Consider the following 21,388-nt stretch of genomic DNA (forward strand, 5'->3'; position numbering starts at 1 on the left):
GTGTCTTCCATCCTGGAGTGACCACTGCTGCTAACGGAGATGTTTCTAGTTATTCATTAATTCATTGAACAACTGTCTATTGGGTCTCTGTTTGAACAAAAACAATTCTAGGCCCTGTGGTTATAGAAATAAGTAGAACACGGGTCTCCATTCGTTCTTTTGGAATTTGCAGTCCTGTGGATAAGTTCATCAATCATATAAATGTGATGCCTGTTATGAAAGGGAAGGAAGAGAAACTTATAAAAACAGGGCCGTCTAACCCATTCTAGAAAACCAGGAAAGGTCTTCCTGAAGAAATGGCCTTTCAGCTAACCACCACAGGAAGAGAAAGAACTTGTTAGACTAAAGGGCAAGGAAGGGCAGGACACTTCAAGGGGAGGGTAGGATGCCAGGAGTTACATGAATAAAAGAAAGAAATTTATAATTCTCATTCTTTGTATAAATAACCCTTCTCGTACACTTAAAGATAAAATTTAAGCCTCAGTATATAGATTTTCTACCAATACATCTGGTTTGTGCCATTTGAACTTATTTTAGTTGTTTTGAGAACACTTTTCAGTGTTATTTTATATTCTTTCGCTAATCCTCCCAGATAGCATGCTCCTAGAATTTTGTGCAACCTATTCCAGTTACTTCTGCAGATAAGAGAAATCAAGGAGGAAGCAGTCTTAAGTCAAGCCCATGTAGTAAATGTGAAGTGTTAGAAGAGTTCCTTAAGGGACAACAACAACAGAAATACCTGCTACCTCTGCATCTAACAACATTGCACAGCTACTTAAAGTTGTAATGAAATAAAAGATACAAGAATTTGTAAAGAAATAAAACTATTGTTAGTTATAGTTTATATCACTTCCTATATAGAAAGCACTGAATAAACCCTAGACAATTTTCAGAAATACCTAAAGAATATGGTTAACTTAAAAAATAATACATTTCATGTTTAGATAAATTTTAGGTTTACAAAAACGTTGAGCAGATAATACAAGTAGTTCCCATATACTACATTGCCCACCACCACCTCATGTAAACACTCATAGTTTCTCCTTCTATTAAGATCTTGCATTAGTGGGATCTGTTTGATACAATAGCTGTGCCAGTGTTGGTATGTTAATTCTAACTAAAGTGCACACTTACAATCGGGTGTACTCTTTGTGCTGTAGTTTTATGGGTTTGACAAATGCATGATGTCAAGCAGCATTACAGTATCATCAGAATAGTTTTATTCTATTATATTGTATTCTAAAAATATTGTGTTATACTTCATCATCCCTCTTCTCCTCCATAACCCCCAGAAACTACTGATCGTTCTAATTTCTTTGTAATTTTGCTTTTCTGGAGTGTCATAGAGTTGGAACCATACCATACGTATATAGCCATTTCAGACTGCCTTCTTGCACTTAGCGATGTGCATTTAAGGTTCCTCCATCTTGTTTCATGCCTTGATGGCTCATTTCTTTCTTTACTGAGTAATATTCTGTGTATGGATGGGCCACTGTGTGTCTACCCATTCACCTATTGGAGCCTTATTGGTTGCATACAGTTTGGAGCAGTTATGAATAAGGATGGTATAAAAATTCATGGACATGTTTCTATGTGGGCAAAGATTTTCAATTCATTTGGATAAGTACCCAGGAGTATAATCGCTGATCATATGGTAAGACCATAGTTAGTTTTGTAAGAAACTGCCGAACTGTCCTTATCCTTGGCATTACTCCCGGTAATAATTTAAAGTTCCTGTTGCTCTCCAACCTCACCAGCATTTAGTGTTGTCAGTATTTTGGATTGTAACCATTCTAATAGATGTGTAGTGGGATCTGATCACTGTTTTAATTTGCAATTCCCTAATGATACATTATACTGATTATATTTTCATATGCTATTTGCCATCTGTACATCTTCTTTGGTGAGATGTCTGTTTGGATCTTTCGACTAATGTTTTTGGTTTTTTTTTTTTTATCTTTTTAATATTTATTTATTTTTGAGAGAGACAGAGCATCAGTGGGGGAGGGGCAGAGTTAGGGGGACACAGAGAATCTGAAGCAGGCTCCAAGCTGTCAGCACAGAGCCCAACACGGAGCATGAACTCACAGACCATGAGGTCATGACCTGAACCGAAGTCAGAAGCCCAACCGACTGAACCACCTAGACGCCCTGTTTTGACTAACTTTTAATTGAGTTGCTGTTTTAAGAGCTTTTTTTATAAAGAGTTCTTTATATATTTTAGATACAAGTCTTTTATCAGATATGTTTTCCAGTATGTTCTCCTAGTCTGTGACTTGTCTTCTCATTCTTTTTACAGTGTCTTTTGCAGAGCAAAAGTTTTAATTTTAATAAAGTCCAATTTATCAATTATTTTTTCTTTTATTGTGCTTTTGGTGTTGTCTCAGAAATATCATTTCCAGGGGCACCTGGGTGGCTCAGTTGATTAAGCATCTGACTGTGGTTCAGGTCACGATCTCCTGGTCTGTGAGTTTGAGCCCTGCATCGGGCTGTGCTGACAGCTCAGAGCCTGGAACCTGCTTCAGATTCTGTGTCTCCCTCTCTCTCTGCCCCTCCCCCACTCACACTCTGTCTCTCTCTCTCTCTGTCTCTCAAAAACAAATAAAAACTAACTAACTAACTAACTAACTAACTAAATAAATAAATAAATGTAATTTCCAAACCCAGGATCACTTAGTTTTCCTTCTATGTTATCTTCTAAAAGTTTAATAATTTTGCATTTTCAATTATGTCTATGATCAATTTTGAGTTAGTTTTTATTAAAAGTGTAAAGTCAGTGTCTAGATTCACTTTATTTGCATGTGGAAGTTCAGTTCCAGCACCGTTTGATGAAAAGACCATTTTTTTCTTCATTGCCTTTGCTCTTTGCCAAAAATCAGTTGACTTATATGTGTGGGTCAATTTCTAGGCTCTTTATTCTGTTTCACTGTCCTTTCTTTTTATTTGTAAACCAATGTCACACTGTGTTGATTACTGAAGTTTTATACTAAGTCTTGATATCAGATAGTGCCAGTCTTCTGACTTTATTCTTCTTCAGTTTTGTGTTTTCGGGGTCTCTTACTCTTCCATACAAAGTTTAGAATTAGTTTGCCCGTTCCTTCAAAAGAAATTGGTAGGATTTTGATTGTGATGGTGTTGAATCTACAGATCATTTGGGAAGAACTAATATGTTAACACCATCGAGTCTTAATATTCATCAACATGAAACTCTCATCATTTATTTAGGTCTTTGATTTCTTTAATCCCAGTTAGGTTTTTGTTTGTTTGTTTGTTTGTTTGTTTTTACTTTTACTCATATAGATCTTAGGCATAAACTGTAGTCCAAGTGAGAGGCTATAACAATATACCATAGATTGAGTGGCTTATAAGCAGCAGAAAATTACAGCTCACAGTTCTGGAGACTGGAAGTCTGAGATCAAGGAGTCAGTATGGTTTGGTGAGTCACAGACTTCGCATGTATCTTCACATGGCAAAAGGGCTAAGATCTCTGTGGGATACTGATCCCATTTATGAAGGCACCACCTTCATGACCTCAAGCACCTCCCAAAGGCCTCATCTTCTATTACCATCATTTTTGGGGGTTAGGATTTTAATATATGAATTATAGGGGGAGATAAATATTCAGACCATAGTCATGTATTTTAATAGATTTAGTCCTAAATATTCCTTTTATTTTTGGTACTGTTTATGGTATTGTGTTTTTAATTCCAAATTCCAAATGTTTGTAACTGATATATAGGAAAACAATTGACTTTTGTATACTAGCTTTGTATCTTCCAATTTTGCTATAATCACTCATTAGTCCAGGATTACTTTGTTAATTCTTTGATATTTTATACAGAGAATAATACCACCTGAAAAAAAAGAGTTATATTTTTCCTTCCCAGTCGGTGTGTCTTTTATTTCCTTTTCTTGTCTTAAAACTGAGACTGTCAGTCTAATGTTGACAAGGAGTGCTGAAGGCAAACATGATTGCCTTTTCCCCAATCTTTAGGAGAAAAGCATCTAGTTCCTCATCAGTAAGTATGATGTTAGCTGTAAGCTTTTTTCTAGATGTTTCTAGAATTGAAGAAGTTCCCTCTATTCCTAGTTTGCTGGAAGTTTTTATTATGAATGAGTGTTGGATTTTATGAACTGCTTTTCTTTGCTTTTTCTGCACCTATTGATATGATCATATGATTTTTCTTTAGCCTTTTAATGTGAAGGATTACATTAAGTGATTTTCAGTGGAACCAGCTTCTCATGCCTGTAGGGTAAATCCCACTTTGTCATAGTGAATAATTCTTAAACATTGTTGGATTGGGGCGCCTGGGTGGCGCAGTCGGTTAAGCGTCCGACTTCAGCCAGGTCACGATCTCACGGTCCGTGAGTTCGAGCCCCGCGTCGGGCTCTGGGCTGATGGCTCAGAGCCTGGAGCCTGTTTCCGATTCTGTGTCTCCCTCTCTCTCTGCCCCTCCCCCGTTCATGCTCTGTCTCTCTCTGTCCCAAAAATAAATAAACGTTGAAAAAAAATTTAAAAAAAAAAAAAAAAAAAAAAAACATTGTTGGATTTTATTTGCTAATTTTTTGTTGAGGATTTCTACATGTATGTTCATGAGTAACACTGATATGTAGTTTTTCTGTCTTGTAAAGTCTTTATCTGGGTTACTTAATTCCATGAGTACTAGCCTCATGGCATGGGTTAGAAAATGTTTCTCTACTTCAGTTTTCTGGAAGAGATTGTAGAGAATTGGTATGACTTTTAACGAAATGTTTAATAGACCCAATACAACCATTTGGGTCTCGTTCTTTTTTTTCATGTTTTTAAGGTTATTAATTTTTTTATTAAATCTGCTTAATAGATGTAGTCCTGTTCAGATTATCTGTTTCTCTTTGTGTAAGTTTTTACAGATTGTGTCTTTCAAAGGAGTTGGTCCATTAAATCTGTGTTAGTCTGCTCAGGCTGCCATCACAAAATACCACAGCCTGGATAGTTTAAGCAACAGAAATTTAATTTCCCCAAATCTGGAGCCTGGAAGTCCAAGATTAACATGCTGTCGAGGTTAGTTTTTGGTGAAGTTTCTCTTTCTGGCTTTCAGACAGCCACCTTCTCATTGTGTCCTCCTCTTACCTCTCCTGTGCATGTGTGGAGAGACAAGGAGATTTCTGCTTTTTTTTTGTTTTGTTTTGTTTTTTGGTTTTTTTTTTTCTTTTCTTATAAGGATGTCAGTTAAACCAAATTAGGACCCCACCTTGTGACTTCATTTAACCTTAATTACCTCTTTAAAGGCCCTATCTATAAATATAATTGGGGGTTGTGGCTTCAATTTATTTATGTCAGAGAAGACCTTATAGATCATTAGGGAAAGAACGGGCTATTTTACTTGTTAAGTTTTTCTGTAATAAGTTGTTATCCATATGGAAAACAATGAAATAAGATTCTTACACCAGACCATATAAAATTAGTAAATAGTAATTGGATTAATGTGCATAATCAACTTTAGAACTACAAAACACACAACTCTGCCTACTGATATTTATTGCTTTCATTTCAAGTAGTGTCCTTTTTCTCATCTCATTTCCAAACTTAACAGTGTACCTGTTTACTGTCTGTGCGTACTTAGGTACTGACTTACACCATTCGTTTAAGAAAGAAAGAAAGAAAGAAACTTAAGAGCCATCATGTTAAGAACTAATCATAATTCTGTTTATGCTATGTTCCTACACTGACAAATGTGTCAGCCAGTTTTGAATACTAAAATAATTATGTGTCTATCCCTGTAAACTTCTAGGTTATTGATAAACTCATCATGTGGTTATGAGTTCTATTTTGGAGTAAGAAAGATCTAGATTTGAATCCTGGCTCTGATACTTGCTACCTGTAATACCAGAATCAAGCTACTTTATCTTCTAAGTTTCATTCTCCCTGTGTGCAAAATGAGTATTGTAACACTACCCACCTCATAAAGCCTAGGAGATAATTAAGTCAGATGATGGTGGGGAAAACTCCCAAAAAAACAGACAAACAAACAGAAGAACCCACTTCAAGACAGTGCTTGAAACATAGTGCTTAGGGAATGCCAACTATCATCTTAACTTTTTTTTTTAAGTTTATTTATTTATTTATTTTTCAACGTTTATTTATTTTTGGGACAGAGGGAGACAGAGCATGAACGGGGGAGGGGCAGAGAGAGAGGGAGACACAGAATCGGAAACAGGCTCCAGGCTCTGAGCCATCAGCCCAGAGCCCAACGCGGGGCTCGAACTCACGGACCGCGATATCGTGACCTGGCTGAAGTCGGACGCTTAACCGACTGCGCCACCCAGGCGCCCCTAAGTTTATTTGTTTTGATGAAGAGAGAGTGCATGCACATGAGTGAGCAACGGAGAGACAGAGAGAGAGAGAGAGAGAGAGAGAGAGAGAGAGAGAGAGAGAATCCCAAGCAGGCTCCACGCTGTCAGTGTAGAGTCCGACTCAGGGCTCAAACTCGCAAACAGTGAGATCATGACCTGAGCTGAAATCCAAGAGTCAGTTGCTCAACTGACTAAGCCAGACTGGAACTCCGTCTTAACTTGTTTTAATTCACCAGACAACAGAAATTGTTGAGAGTATTCTAATAGAATTACAGAAAGTTGAGGGTGAGAGCTAAGGATTTTAAATTTTAAAGTTAGTATATGTAGGGTGTTAAGTTGCCTTGTGTAAAGTAAGTACTGTATAAACATTTACTACTACTTTTATTCCTATATTTAGAAAAATAAATACAAGATATTCTATTGAGGGAAAAAATTTACTCTTTAAAAGGATAGTTGAAATGTGCCCTTACAGAATGCAGCCAGCAGTTGGAGTGGGGGTGGTTGAACTAGGTTTTATTTGATGGCAAACTCGTTATGAGCCAACAGCATCATATGGCTCAAAAAAGAATTGAAATGAACAGATTAGATTGATAGAAAGCAAAGTGTCCAAAGCAGTGATGATGCCAATTTTTCTCTTTGCTTTGCTGGCCAACCTTTACCTGATGTATCCTTTTTCTCTTTGGTCCACCACATTTCCAGCTGCTTCTTGGCAAATTAAAGTACACCTTTAAAAAGGAAATCAAAATGCTAAGAGATCTTGAAAACAGGCTGCATGAGAAAGAGCTCAATATTAGAGCCAAGGATTCTCAACATGATGGAAAAAATTATTTAAAGGAGAAAATTCCAGTTATTTTCAAATACTTAAAGGCTTTCGGAAGAACCTAATATTTTGAGCTGTTGGAAAATTAAATCATTCATCCTAAGTCTTCATCATCAGAAGCATATAAACCAAACAACTTATTCACTTGTCAGGGAAATTCGAGACCATTTGTGGAATGGTTGGAAAGTTAGATTATATAACTTTAAAATCTCTTCCTATCTTTAAAATGTGGAATTGGAAACAGCCTTCTATAATTACTCCACTTAAAGGGAATGTCTAGGCTCTCAGGCTTTCCACTTTAATGACCTCAGTGCAGGATACCTAGAAATGGGAACTTCTGAGGTCGTACCAGAAGATCACATAAGTATTCTTAGAGGTCTGTGTAACTTTGGCTTATGCATAATTTACATGCTGGTAATAATTGTTATATAAATACTGGTGGCCATTCATGTCTTACTTGCATCTTTATGATCAATTTTCTTTTGGCACATTTTGCTTCTTGGGTAATTAAGTGTTGTTCATTCAATAAGTGGTTATTGAACAGCATTATGTGACGGCACTGGCAATAGATGAGTTAAGTAAGACCCCCGCTCTCATGGAACACATAGTTGAATGTGGGAGACAGGTATTTAAGTGAATAATTACAAAATAGTATATTTTATGTGACATCAAGACCTTACAGCATTTATTACATCAGAGACCATATCCATGTTATGCTCCCCAGAACCTAGAGTGGCTGCTGTGTATAATGCTCTCATTACATAGTTGTTGAATAAATTAATGAATTGTGTGTTTTATTCAAAACAATAATAAGAATTTAATGAATAACCTTATTTTTTATCAATATAGCTTTATTTCCCAAGTTTATTAAATATGGTATAATATATGCTTAGCCTAAATTCTTTTTCTTTATAAAATCTAAACTCCAAAATAATATTTTATGTAGTAAGTGTCCCAGGAGTAGGTACTTAAACTGCCAGATCCAGCTGTTTTTTAAATTGTGTTGTATTAACAAGGATTCATAATAATTAATGTGATACTATTATGTTATATTAATTAGTATTGACTCTCTTTGTATTTTCTCCTTTAGTTAACCTTGATTTTAAATAAATGTTTTTGTGACTCCTGAAGTTACACACTAGAAGTTATTGTTTTACTTTAATAATATATGCAGAGAAAAGAAACCTAAAAGTTTTGAGCAATAATCGGTTCCTTCCCAGAAACATTTGTCATTATTCTCTTTAAACCCAACGAGGTCACTGAATTTGATGATGCTCTTGACTTCACGGAGAATTCAGGTTGTGCGTCTAGAGGATACACGACAGGCTGTGTAACAGACACTATTTAATAAAACCCGAAGTAATACGTACTTTAGTCTGCCTTGCCTGAGAAACTAGCGTCTTGGGAAATAGCAAAATATTTAATGTAAGCTTTTCTAGAGGGAGAGACTCCATATTCAGTCTCTATTCTCTAACCATTTCTTCTACTTAAAGTAAAGCTGCATCAAGATACAAACATTATATGAATGAAAGTAAATTAGTCTATTTAGTTCTTTCTTGATAGAATATCATAATACATTCTGGATATGGATCTGACAATAATTTAACTATGTCAATTATGTTGATTATTTTTACTCTGTTATACTTCTAGCAATTGTCTACTTTCTCAGTTACAATACATTCCATTTAGTTGCTAATCATTTTTCATAAAATGTTAGTATGCTTTTCTGACCAACTAATTTTTGTCTGTTGAATTGACTAAAGGCTATTTAGCTTTGTCCATATAAAAATAATTTTGACATAAGTACACACACACACACACACACAACTTCTGTAACTTAACTAGATGCTGAAGTATTCAGTTTTATTTATTTCAAAATTAGAGATAAAACATTACCCTAACTTTGAAAAAGGTTTATCACTCTCAAAATTTAAAGGGGAAATAATTGCTAATATATAGAGTTGTTATTAATTAAATTGGTATGGATCCAGTGATGTTAAAACTAGAGAATCCTTGAGGAGCCTGTGGGTGGCTCACTCAGTTAAGCGCTGACTTCGGCTCAGGTCAGGATCTTATGGTCAGTGAGTTCGAGCCCTGCATAAAGCTCTGTGCTGACAGCTCAGAGCCTGGAACCTGTTTTGGATTCTGTGTCTCCCTCTCTCTCTCTGCCCCTCCCCCATTCATGCTTTGTCTCTCTCAGTCTCAAAAATAAATAAACGTTAAAAAAAAAAAACTAGATAATCCTGACTTTTCATGGTAATCTTTAGGCACTGGGTAATATTTACTGTGCCACTCAAGTAACTAATTACAGAGTTTACTTCATTTGAAAGGCAAAAAACCTTTCGCAAGGGCTTTGTTTCACATTTCTTATAACATCTATTCAAAAGAACAAATGTTTTATATTTTTACAGTTTACATTTATCTATTTTATAGAACTAATGAAGCAAAATAATTCCTACAGTGTCATCAGTAAAGAAAACACACATATATTTTTCAGTAGGGTTTTGTTAGTAAAGATCTCATTTTCTCGAAACTTGCTATTTCTCTGAATATCAAATTCTCACACTTTTAAAAAAAAATATCCTAAAGGAAATAAGTAAACTTAACATCTGACTTATCATTGTAAGATTTATGTTTCTATTGAGAAATATAAGGCAGAGTACAAGTTTCTTTTAATACACAATACAAATACCAAAATATATAGGTTTTTTTCTCATTTTCATATTAGAGATAAAATAATGCTCTAACTTTGGAAAAGATTTATTACTCTATGAAAACACTGAAGGGAAATACTCCATGATTAGTATGTAGAATTGTTATTAAATGAATTGGCATGGATTCAGTGCAGTTAAAGCTAGGGAATCCTGACTTGACACAGTTATCTTATAAGTCAATTGCCATGTTTCACTACCAATTGTTCTGATGAATAAAGAGGTCAAAAAATGCCCATTTGATCAGTTTTATTATAGTATTTTATAAGGCATGGTCATTAAAGATAACATTTATTAATTTTTTTAGGTAAAAGTTTCAAAATTTAGCAACATGAAAGTTTAAAAGAATCAGTGAAATGGCATAATGAAAAAAACTGATAAAGCCTTCCAAAAAATGAAATCAGTTGTCTTATCAGAATGAAAAATATGTTTGGGGCGCCTGGGTGGCTCAGTCGGTTAAGTCTCTGACTTGAGATCAGGTCGTGAGTTCACAGTTCCCGAGTTGGAGCTCCACATTGGGCCCTGTTTTGATAGTGCAGAGACTGCTTGGGATTCTCTCTCTTCCTCTGTCTCTGCCCCTCCCTGACTTGTGCACGCACACACACACACACACACACACACACACACACACGCACACACTCTCTCTTTCTTTCTCTCTCTCTTTCTTTCTCTCTCTCTCTCAAAATAAATATTTAAAAAGACCAAAAAACAAAAAAGTATGTTCATTATAACTATTCTATTCACAGAAAAGCAAAGTAAAAACATTTTAAAATTAAATTAGCTTTATTAGGTTTTTCAAGCATAACCTTCATTGTATAGCATTTTTTGTTTTGCAAATATATCTTAATAATTTTGAGCATTGTTAGAACTACTAAGGATAACAGTCTTATTGTTGATATCATATATGTCTGCGTTCATTATTATTTCAATTATTAGTAAGTACAAACTACATCTCAATGGCATAAAAATTCCAAATTTTTTTTTTGTTTGTGCATTGTTCAGAACTCTAACTTTGAAGTGCACTCATGTGTCTTGTATTTGTTAGTGGCATCACAAATGTTGTGGTTCAGTATATTTTGGACGCCAATCAGGGCATAGCTTTGAAAAACACAGTGATGTGTTTACAAATCCAAATGACACTTCACATTTATTATTCTTTATTATGTCGCTTCATTTTTCTCAGAACAATTATGTACTTATATACATATCATACTAATGATTTTTTTTCTTTTTTAAAACAAAATAATTTCTTCATTACACGCTGAATAAAACACCAATTCCCACTAACAGTACTCTCAGAACTTTCACTGAAATAGTGTAATTCTTCCTGTCTCCATGGCTACCATTCTAGTACAATGTTCTGTATTCCTTTGCTTGAACTTCTGAAATGTTGCCTTGCTTCCATTCTTGTCTTCTTATCCATTTTTCATTAGACATAGTGGTTTTTGTAAACTAGAATAATACCAGGATACTTCTCTGCTTCTCCTTTCACAGAATATAACCCACTTCCTGCCAGTTTTCTTTCATCTTATACCACTGTCCTGAGTGTTCATTTTACACCAATTCACAGAGCACTCCCGTTCTTTGAACTGGCCAAGTGTGTGGGGGCTGCTCACTATTCCTTGTGGCTGGAAACTGTGTGCTCGCTAAGCATGTCATTGAATTCCCATTTATTATCTACTGACCTGACCTCACCTCCTCAACCTTCACTTGCTACCATCTGTAATTATCTTTTTGATGTTGTTGGGGGTTTTTTTGTTTGTTTATCTCTTATCACTGAAGGAGACTCTTCTTCAAAGCTGTATCTCTGGCACATAGGACAGTAGCCATATATGTAGTGTGTTCTTTCAAAGAATGTGTGGTAAAAAGACTTCCCCACTAATGAGGGTCTTCTGAGACCCTGTAGGTTGGGAATAAGATAGAAGACTACTAGGAAAATTAACTTAGATAAAATTCAGAGTTACAACATTAATCTGAACGTTCTTCAGCCATCAGGCAGGAAATTTAGAGACTAACAAGCCAGACAGAAGCAGCACCACATATCTTAATCTAGAAATTTACCCTTTCTCAAAATGGAGTTCAGATCATCACACTGAAGGGATGTAAAGTTAAAACAAACAAGTAAGGCAACAACAAAATACTGTATAACATTCTCCCTGAACAGGCTTGAATTGTTTTATTCTATCCGGCCTGTGGTTCAGTTCAGAAAACATGGTGTTTTGCTTGGCACCTCCTTTTCTTTCACGGCCTGTGTCCAGCCATCAGTGTATCTTGGAATGCGTGTCCTCAAAATTTGTCCCAAATCCGTCTACTTCTCAGAATCTCCACCGGCAGTCCCCTGGCCTCCACTTTCACCTCGATCTTTCACCTGAAGTTTTGCAGGAGTTTCCAGCGGGTCTCCGTGCTTCAACTCTTGCTCTGTTTCAATAGATTTTTGACACGATGCTGAATCATTTACTTAAAAAATGTGTAATTCAAATGTTACTTAGCTCATGATGTTCCACTTCTTCCCCTCTCACTTGGAGCAAAAACCAAACTCCTTACAGTGGCCCAAACCTTTGATCTTCTGGCCTCCTCTCTAGCCGTGGCCACCTCACCATTCTTGGTACTTTCCAAGACTGTCTCCAGCTTCAAGCCCTTTCACTTGTCATCTCCTGTCTGGAAGGTTCTCTGGTCCCATTCCATTTCCACCTGGTTTGCTTCCTCATGTTTTTGTTTTTGGTTTTTTGGTTTTTTAATACAGTGAAATTTACCATCAAATAGTCGATGTAAATATGTATTAGAAAATAGTGAAAACCTTGTCTTAGATGTGAGGTCCAGCTTAGAATAGAAGACAGTGCATTCTTGAGCAGAATGTTTAAGTGGGAACACCAGCTCTGCCACTCTAAATTTTCTCTGAAGTTTTCTGAATCTTAGCTTCTTTCTTTGTAAAACAGGTATAAACACCCATCTCTTTGGGTTGCTCAGGGCGTTAAATCAGATACTGTGAAATGCTTGGCTGGCTCAGAGTAAATGCTCAGTTAATACCATTATTATTGTTTCAGCATGATACCTGCCTCACATTTGTAATTATTGAGACATACCTACAAGTGGGCTAAAAATATAATCTGTATATTATTTTCCACCAGAAAGTATATCTTAATTTTTTTCTATGCTGCTATATAGCCTTAAAGTAGAAAAAAATAACTTTGAGTCCTATGTATATTATGATATATAATAGAGACACCATAATTTTACTACTGCTATATCATTGTAAATGTTTAGCCTTCAGCTCTCTTTTATTACTGCATTGCAATAAACATTTACCTAAATATTATAGTCTCTTTTATGTATTAAGGTTTTTTTCGCTTAAATATATGGACTCATGGATGTAAGATTGTTGATTGAAGTATCCATTTGTTATTAGACTCAAGAAAAGTAGACTAAATAATGTCCAAGTTACTGGGGTGCCTGGGTGTCTCAGTTGGTTAAGCATCCAGCTTCTGCTCAGGTCATGATCTAGTGGTCAGTGAGTTCGAGCCCCATGTCGGGCTCTGTGCTGATGGCTCAGAGCCTATAGTCTGCTTTGGATTCTGTCTCCCTCTCTCTCTGCCCCTCCCCAGATCATGCTCTGTTCTCTCTCTCAAAAATGAATAAACATTAAAAAAATTAAAATAATGTCCAAGTTACTTCTTTAAATTAATATAATTGTTAAATATTTGTATTAAAAAGCTATTCACATTGCTTTTTATTTTTTTATCATATCTAATTATTTATTTTTTTCAATATATGAAGTTTATTGTCAAACTGGTTTCCATACAACACCCAGTGCTTCACATTGCTTTTTATAATTAGAAAGAATTAATGTACTATAAGAAAACAATAGAAACTGTAATAACCTTTCCTTTAAAAACTAAGAAATAACTTTGCATCTGCTGAATTGGTGTTTGTAAATAAAAAATAACATAAGGACATTGTTTGGAAGTAACATGTGTGCACACCATGATGTGCCCTTAAAAGTAATGATAGCCAGAAAGAAATTGAATTTTTAATTTCAGCTTGAAACTGTTGCACCTGTTTGGTCATTTGGCAAAGCTGCCTTTCTGTTGTTCAAGAGGCAAAGTGACTGATTGATCTAATTACTCCCCCGTTAAGCATTCTGCAGAGAAGAACTTCTCACTCGTCGCTTTGGTGGATGAATACTATATTATTGAGAATTAAATGACTTCAGTGTGGTGAAATCTAGCTATAAAGACATGAGACATTGATTAATTTTTTTCTCATTTAATACGACTGTTTTTCTAGTATTTTACTCAAATGAATAGATTGAAATCTGTGATAAGTTGAACTATATATTAAAAAGCCATACTCATTATTCTCTTCTCTAAATTTCAGTATAAAGAACGTCACTCCAAAAGTTGGAGACCCTGAAACCCGGAAAGCTATTCGCCGTGCCTTTGATGTGTGGCAGAATGTGACTCCTCTGACATTTGAAGAAGTTCCTTACAGTGAATTAGAAAATGGCAAACGCGATGTGGATATAACCATCATTTTCGCCTCTGGTTTTCATGGAGACAGTTCTCCCTTTGATGGAGAGGGAGGGTTTTTGGCACATGCCTACTTCCCTGGACCAGGAATCGGGGGAGATACTCATTTTGACTCAGATGAGCCATGGACACTAGGAAATCCTAATCATGATGGTAAGTGCATGGCTTTTTTCATTGCAAATATTTCTCTTTTTATTTTTGTTTTGGGAATGCCCAAGTAATTGACTGATTTACAAACTTTTTTTTAATGTTTATTTATTTTGAGAGAGAGTGCAAGCCAGGGGTGTGGGTGGAATGGTGGTGCAAAGAGAATCCAAAGTAGGAGGAGACCTATCAGCACAGACCTTGTCACCAGGCATGATCTCAGGAACCGTGAGATAATGACCTGAGCTGAAATCGAGTCAGTAGCTTAACCAACTGAGCCACCCAGGTGCCCAATTTAACCAATGTTTAAGGTGTCAACTCTAAATTCATTTTTAAAAATATAAAACACTATGTGAGCCTTTTTAATAACATTTTAGAATAAGAATTTGTATGGGTCATTAGACAATGCTAGTTTTTCATATGGTCTGTTGCTTGGAGATTAGAACTTTACACTGTGTTCTGTAAACAGACTGAATTTTGTTTTCTCTAAAATGTCACTTAACAGCTTAAGGAAACTCTGCTATTTTTTTCCCACACTTTAGTCCACTGTTTCCACTGGAAACTTAACTTAATTGACATTTGTGGCATAGTTTATGCCATTTTTCTGTTATTCTCTTTTCTGTTTCACCTCTTGAGTTTGTAAAATGTTGCTTCTTGTCTTTCATCTCTATATCCATATGTGGTCTCCCAATATGATATGACAACATAATTTATTATTTTTATATTATATCTTTACTTTTATCAAAACCACTTTTTGCAAATCTATTCCAACAAGTCTATCAGTTTTCTAATCTTTATAATTATTCTCATATGCAAAAATAAATTTAAAATAACTTGATAACTAAAAGGAAAGCTACTTCAGATAAGAAGGCTGTGTTTCTTCCTAGACAATAATCCATACTTTAATTTTATGTTTCAAAAATATTCATATAATTATAGGATCCTAGATTTATAAGATTCATAAGCAGCCATGTCTTGGAATTCTTATAACCAAAACTTAAATGTTTTTCTTTCTCACAGTAGTAGAATGCTGTTGAAAATACAGCATGTAGGGGCACCTGGGTGGCTCAGTCAGTTGAGTGCCAACTTCGGCTTAGGTCATGATCTCATGGTTTGTGAGTTCGAGCCCCGCGTCAGTCTCTGTGCTGACAGCTCAGAGCCTGGAGCCTGCTTCAGGTCCTGTGTCTCCCTCTCCCTCTCTCTCTCTGCCCCTCCCCACCCCCCCTCTCAAAAATAAAATAAAAAACATAAAAAAATTTTAAAAAGATACAGCACGCATTGTTTTAATGGCAGCTAATCAGCTAATAAAACTCTTAATTCCCTCTTGATGCGTTAAGCCCAGCCATCAAATTAAGCTTTGTTAGTTCACCAGAAAGTTTAGTTAGCTGGATTAGCGTAACAGCCTTGCATTTTGAGAACATGCAGGATTCAAACATATCATAGATAGCATGAATTAAGGTGAGTTAAATTTACAATAGCATCAAGTTTCAAAGAAAGAAAATATGATAAATAACTCTTCCTGTCTTACAAAAGAAAATAAAATATCTAGTGTTACACAGAGTGACCTTTGGCATTGTTTTTAATAGGTATATTGACTGTATTAAATTATTACTTCACTTTTAGAACTGATTTGGAGATTGAATGGCAAGTTTGTTGGGAGATTTCACTATATAGCCATTGAATGAAAAGCCAAAAACTTTGAGGTTGAACAGACCTGCATCTAATTCCTGGCTAACTGATCATTAGCTAAAGAAGCTTCTAACATTGCCGTATGCTTATTTTCACTCTGTATGTTGTATTGCAGGGCTGGGACATTGCAAGCAGAGGTGCTTTCTGTTCAGGCATGTTTAGTCTATACCTGAGCACCCAATAATAAAATATCTGTAATGTGATAGTAGACCCACATTGGTTTGATACTTAAATCATTTAAAATTAAATATTTTTATCTTATTTTTATCAAAATCACACCAGCATTCTACTAGAGTAGTTCAGGCATCTTCCAGTCAATTGTTAATATACATGTTTGCAGTCCAGATGACTGAGAATAGCACTTATAATGGTAGAATTTTGCTGACAGAGGCAAAACTGCATTTGCTTCCAGGGAAAGACTTCTTCTAAAATTATAAACAGAGAAAATTATATTTTATATCAATCATTATAATTCTAAGATTATATTTTATTCTGATAATAGATATAATTGCTACGGCTACTTTGAATCTAGCTAGCTCTGAAGTCATGTTAATTTGGGGGATGGTGCCTATCAAATGGCCTATTTTTCTCTTAAAATATTGAAATCCTCAAAAAGCTGCACAGATTTTTTAGATGCTTCCTCCATTAGCTGTTATTTTTAAGCATCAACAAATACTTTTTGAAAATAAGCAACAAGCCCAAATCCTAGAAGATTCCATCCAAGGTGAATGGAACCAGAGAAATTAGGCTAAGAAAAATAAGTAAGGCAACAACCTCTTTGACCTAGGCCATAGCAACTTCTTACTTGACATGTCTCTGGAGGCAAGGGAAACAAAAGCAAAAATGAACTATTGGGACCTCACCAAGATAAAAAACTTCTGCACAGCAAAGGAAAAATCAAGAAGACTAAAAGGCAACCAACAGAATAGGAGAAATATTTGCAAATGACATATCTGATAAAGGGTTAGTATCCAAAATCTATGAAGAACTTACCACACTCAACACCCAAAAAACAAATAATCTAGTGAAGAAAGGCAAAAGACATGAATAGACACTTTTCCAAAAAAGACATCCAGATGGCTAACAGACACATGAAATGATGCTCATCACTCAGGGAAATACAAATCAAAACCACAATAAGATACCACCTCACACCTGTCAGAATGGCTAACACAAACAACTCAGGCAACAACAGATGTTGGTGAGGATGCAGAGAAAGGGGAACCCTTTGGCACTGCTGGTGGGAATGCAAACTGGTATAGCCACTCTAGAGAACAGAACAATATGGAGGTTCCTCAAAAACTTAAAAACAGAACTATCTCACAACACAGCAATTGCACTACTAGGTATTTATCCAAAGGATACAGGAGTGCTGATTCAAAGGGGCACATGCACCCCAATGTTTATAGCAGTCCTATCAACAGTAGCTAAATTATGGAAAGAGCCCAAATGTCCATCAATGGATGAACAGGTAAAAAAGATGTGGTGTCACGCACACACACACACACACACACACACACACAATAGAATATTACTTGGCGACCAAAAAAGAATGAAATTTTGCCATTTGCAACAACGTGGATAGAACTAGAGTGTATTATGCTAAGCAAAATAAGTCAAAGAAAGACGAATATATGATTTCACTCACGTGGAATTGAAGAAACAAAACAGGTGAACATAGGGTAAGGGAAGCAAAAATAAGATAAAAACAGAGAGGGAGGTAAACCATAAGAGACTCTTAAATACAGAGAAAAAACTGAGGGTTGCTGGCAGGGTGTTGGGAAGGGGGATGGGCTAAATGGGAATGGGCATTAAGGAGGCACTTGTTGGGATGAGTACTGGGTGTTATATGTAAGTGATGAATCACTAAATTCTACTCCTGAAATCAGTATTACACTATAGTTTAACTAACTGGGATTTAAATAAAAAAATTAATTAAAAATAATAATAAAAAAAGAAAATAAGCAAAAAGCTTTAAGAAAACATCTATAGGGACATTTGAGATAACGTAAGAAATGAGAATGTTTACTCTGATTTAAGTGTGATCATTGTTATGAATGCTTCTGTGTTTTGCATGACTTAAGAGGTTTCCCAAGGAATATATATGTGGAAAGAATTGAAACAGAACATATGAGCTAAGGATGCAATCACATCAGTGGACTTTTGACTTAGATTATGTATTAATACATTTGATTGCCTCTTAATTTGTACTGCAGAAGTATAATATTTTTGTACCTAAGTATACTATTAAACAAAATGATTATTTAATATTTAGTGTTTCATTTGGAAGAGAATATTTCTTTACTGGTCAAATAAATATTATTTTTCTTTTGAGTGAGCTTAAAGAAAATGACTACAAAATAATAGTGTTTCAGAATTGTAGGGGATTCAGGAGAAGTTGACTCTCTGTTCTAGATGTAATACCATACAGATTTACTGCTTAATTGAAATTCAGACTTTTAACCAGCAACAGCAGGACAGCTAGGGTAGTGTCGTGCTGAAGTATTGATCATTTATCAAAAGAACAGCCTCTAGCTTTGCTGTGGTACTGGTGAATGTGGGGAGAATTAATGCATTTGTACATCCTAGATCCTGTCTGTTAGATTATTTTTTTGTATCACATATATACAAGGCCCAATTCTGACATCTTCATTGATAAACTTTTTCTTTTCTTTACTCTATCCCTCAAATGCCCCAAGCTTACTTAACTGAAAAATTGTCTTTCTTTCCTATTCACAGTTCTTAAGCACCTAGAAAACAGAGCAGCTTGATAATTTAGCAAAAATGCAAATGAAAGAGTCTCTTGATAAGTACCCAGCTCATTTTCCTCAGCATATTGCTCAGCTAACGAAGGCAATTTGAATTCTGTCTACCTCAAAAGAGATAAACAGTGTCTTAGGCTGCCAGTAACCTTTAATTCATTGTTATCCACTTTCCTATCAATTTGCTTATAGTCACGATACCTTTCAAAAACTCAAGCTAAAGCCCACTAAGTAAATTACACAATAATTATAAATAAATAAATAAATAAATAAATAAATAAACAAACAAACAAATAAATAAATAAAATGTCCCACACATACCCCTACCTAATAAATATAATGCTGCTTTTACCCCCATGGAGTGGATAAGCAAAATATGTGCATAGCAATTCTAAATAGAAAATGTTACTAAAATGATACGGTTTTTGAAAAGTATACATTGCCTGAGTATGAATTGGAAAATTTAACTCTAGCAAAATGTTAAGATTCATTTTGAGCATCATTATCATATTATTTCCTTGACTATGGTATAAAGCTTGAATGGCACTATCAATGTAAACACAAACTTACCACAAAGATTCTAATTAGACAAGTATGTACCACAGTAAGCAAAAAGTTTACCTATTAAAATGTTATCTAAAACTACAACAGAAAAATATCTAGAAGTAAATCTTATTATACTATATAGTTGCAAGTCTATTAACAAGAAAAATGCATTGCAGGGCTGCTGTTTGTTGTCAAAAAAGTTACTGCCTTAAAGTGAGAAGATATCAGGACTTGCTCAGGGCTGTCGTGGTAAAATATGATTTCTGGATGTCTGTGAGGGTGTTTCTGGAAGAGATTAGCATTTGATTCAGTAAACTGAGTAAAGATCTTCCCTTACCAACAGCCAATCCACTGGGGGCCAGAATAGAAAGAAAGAAAAAGGAAGGAGGAGTTTTCTCTCTCTTCTTGAGCTGGGACATACCTCTTTTCCTACACTCAGACACTGGAACTCCTGGTTCTTGGGCTTTCAGTCTCTGACTGAATTATACCATTGGTTTTCTAGGTTCTCCAGTTTGCAGATGGCAAGAGCAAATTCTCGGCTTCCATAACCTTTTGAGCTAACTCCTGTAACAAATCCCCTCTAATATACTTGTATATATCCTATTGGTTGTGTTTCCCTGGAGAATCCTGACTAATATAACCATTAAATGTGATACAGTCACATTCCACATGTAAGCCAGCTCATTCTTTGAGTAAATCTGGTTTAAGTTAAAAGTCTTCATGATATGATGCCAAAGTCAATGGACTTGATTTATGTCGACGAGGCAGAGTTAACTTTCTGTGTGAGATACTTTGTCATCGGTGTACTAGAGGAGCATTGGTGCCAACAGGTAAACGTAGGCCTTAACCAGCTGCCTACCACCTCTCAACATTGTCTGCTCATTTTGAAGCTGTAACGGCTATATAATATTTTTCAGATGCTTACAGGGTTTTGACTTTTTGATCTTTGAGGACAGGAAAAGTTGGATTTTGCAAAACAGATATTTACCAAGAGGCCTGAAGTGAAGTCTGTAGGAGTATTGTCCAGATCAGTCTGTCCTGTGCTTTGTGAAGATAAGGGAAGGACTTGATATGACTGGGCAGTCAAGGATCTTAATCGATCTTTAAACCCAGAGTACTTGTTGAGATTTTAAATCTAAAGATATTAGCCCTCTACCAAATCGTTCTTACCTTATCATGTTTTACCAAAAGTTGGAAGCTCTCTCAAACTAATTTACCTTTCAAAACTATAATAGAAATATTTTTGTTTGTTTTTAAAAACATGACTTCTTTCCTTCCTGACTTCCATCCTGGAATAAACTTAATTTCACTGAGTTTATTTTATTTCAGTACACTGGTGACTTTAATAGCCTTGAGTTTTTCAAAATCTCTGTTACATGCTTCACATCATTGCTATGTACTATCTATTTATGTGTTAGATCCTGTGTACAGTTAGAAAAAACAGATGAATTAGTGTCCTCATACTCAAAACATTATTTCATTATATCAGTTTTAATGAAGTATATAGATGGATAATGGACATTAAAATATATATAATAAAGAACTCTTAATAAATGAAACAGATAAAACCAGACCTTTCAATGGCTTAACACAACAGAATTTTATTTCTTGCTCATGTCGTGGAGCAGATGGACTATCCACTCACTCAGTCAGAGACCCAGAATAATAGAGGCTTGGCCATCATCAATACGTGATTTCCGAAGTTGCCTTAGGCTTTAACCGCCAGACGGTAGCTCGGAGAACTGGGATAGATTTGCTCGTGGAGTGATGTTATGTGCCAGACCTGCAAGTGGTAAAGAACATTCCTGACAACTTCCGCTAACTAGAGTTGGATTCCACGGCCACACCTAATCACAA

General features: G+C 35.5%; 1 protein-coding gene across 4 annotated transcripts in view; it reads left to right on the forward strand.

Annotated features, from left to right (window-relative positions):
* MMP16 (matrix metallopeptidase 16) overlaps window positions 1–21,388 on the forward strand; it is a 313,070-nt gene that overhangs the window by 152,656 nt on the left and 139,026 nt on the right. For all 4 annotated transcript variants that reach the window (XM_045454527.1, XM_045454528.1, XM_045454526.1 and 1 more), the window contains one exon: window positions 14,239–14,543. In XM_045454527.1, coding sequence (XP_045310483.1) covers window positions 14,239–14,543 — 305 coding nt within the window. The remainder of the gene's footprint in view (window positions 1–14,238; window positions 14,544–21,388) is intronic.

This window comes from Leopardus geoffroyi, chromosome C3 (assembly GCF_018350155.1).
Source record: "Leopardus geoffroyi isolate Oge1 chromosome C3, O.geoffroyi_Oge1_pat1.0, whole genome shotgun sequence".
Taxonomy (NCBI): domain Eukaryota; kingdom Metazoa; phylum Chordata; class Mammalia; order Carnivora; family Felidae; genus Leopardus; species Leopardus geoffroyi.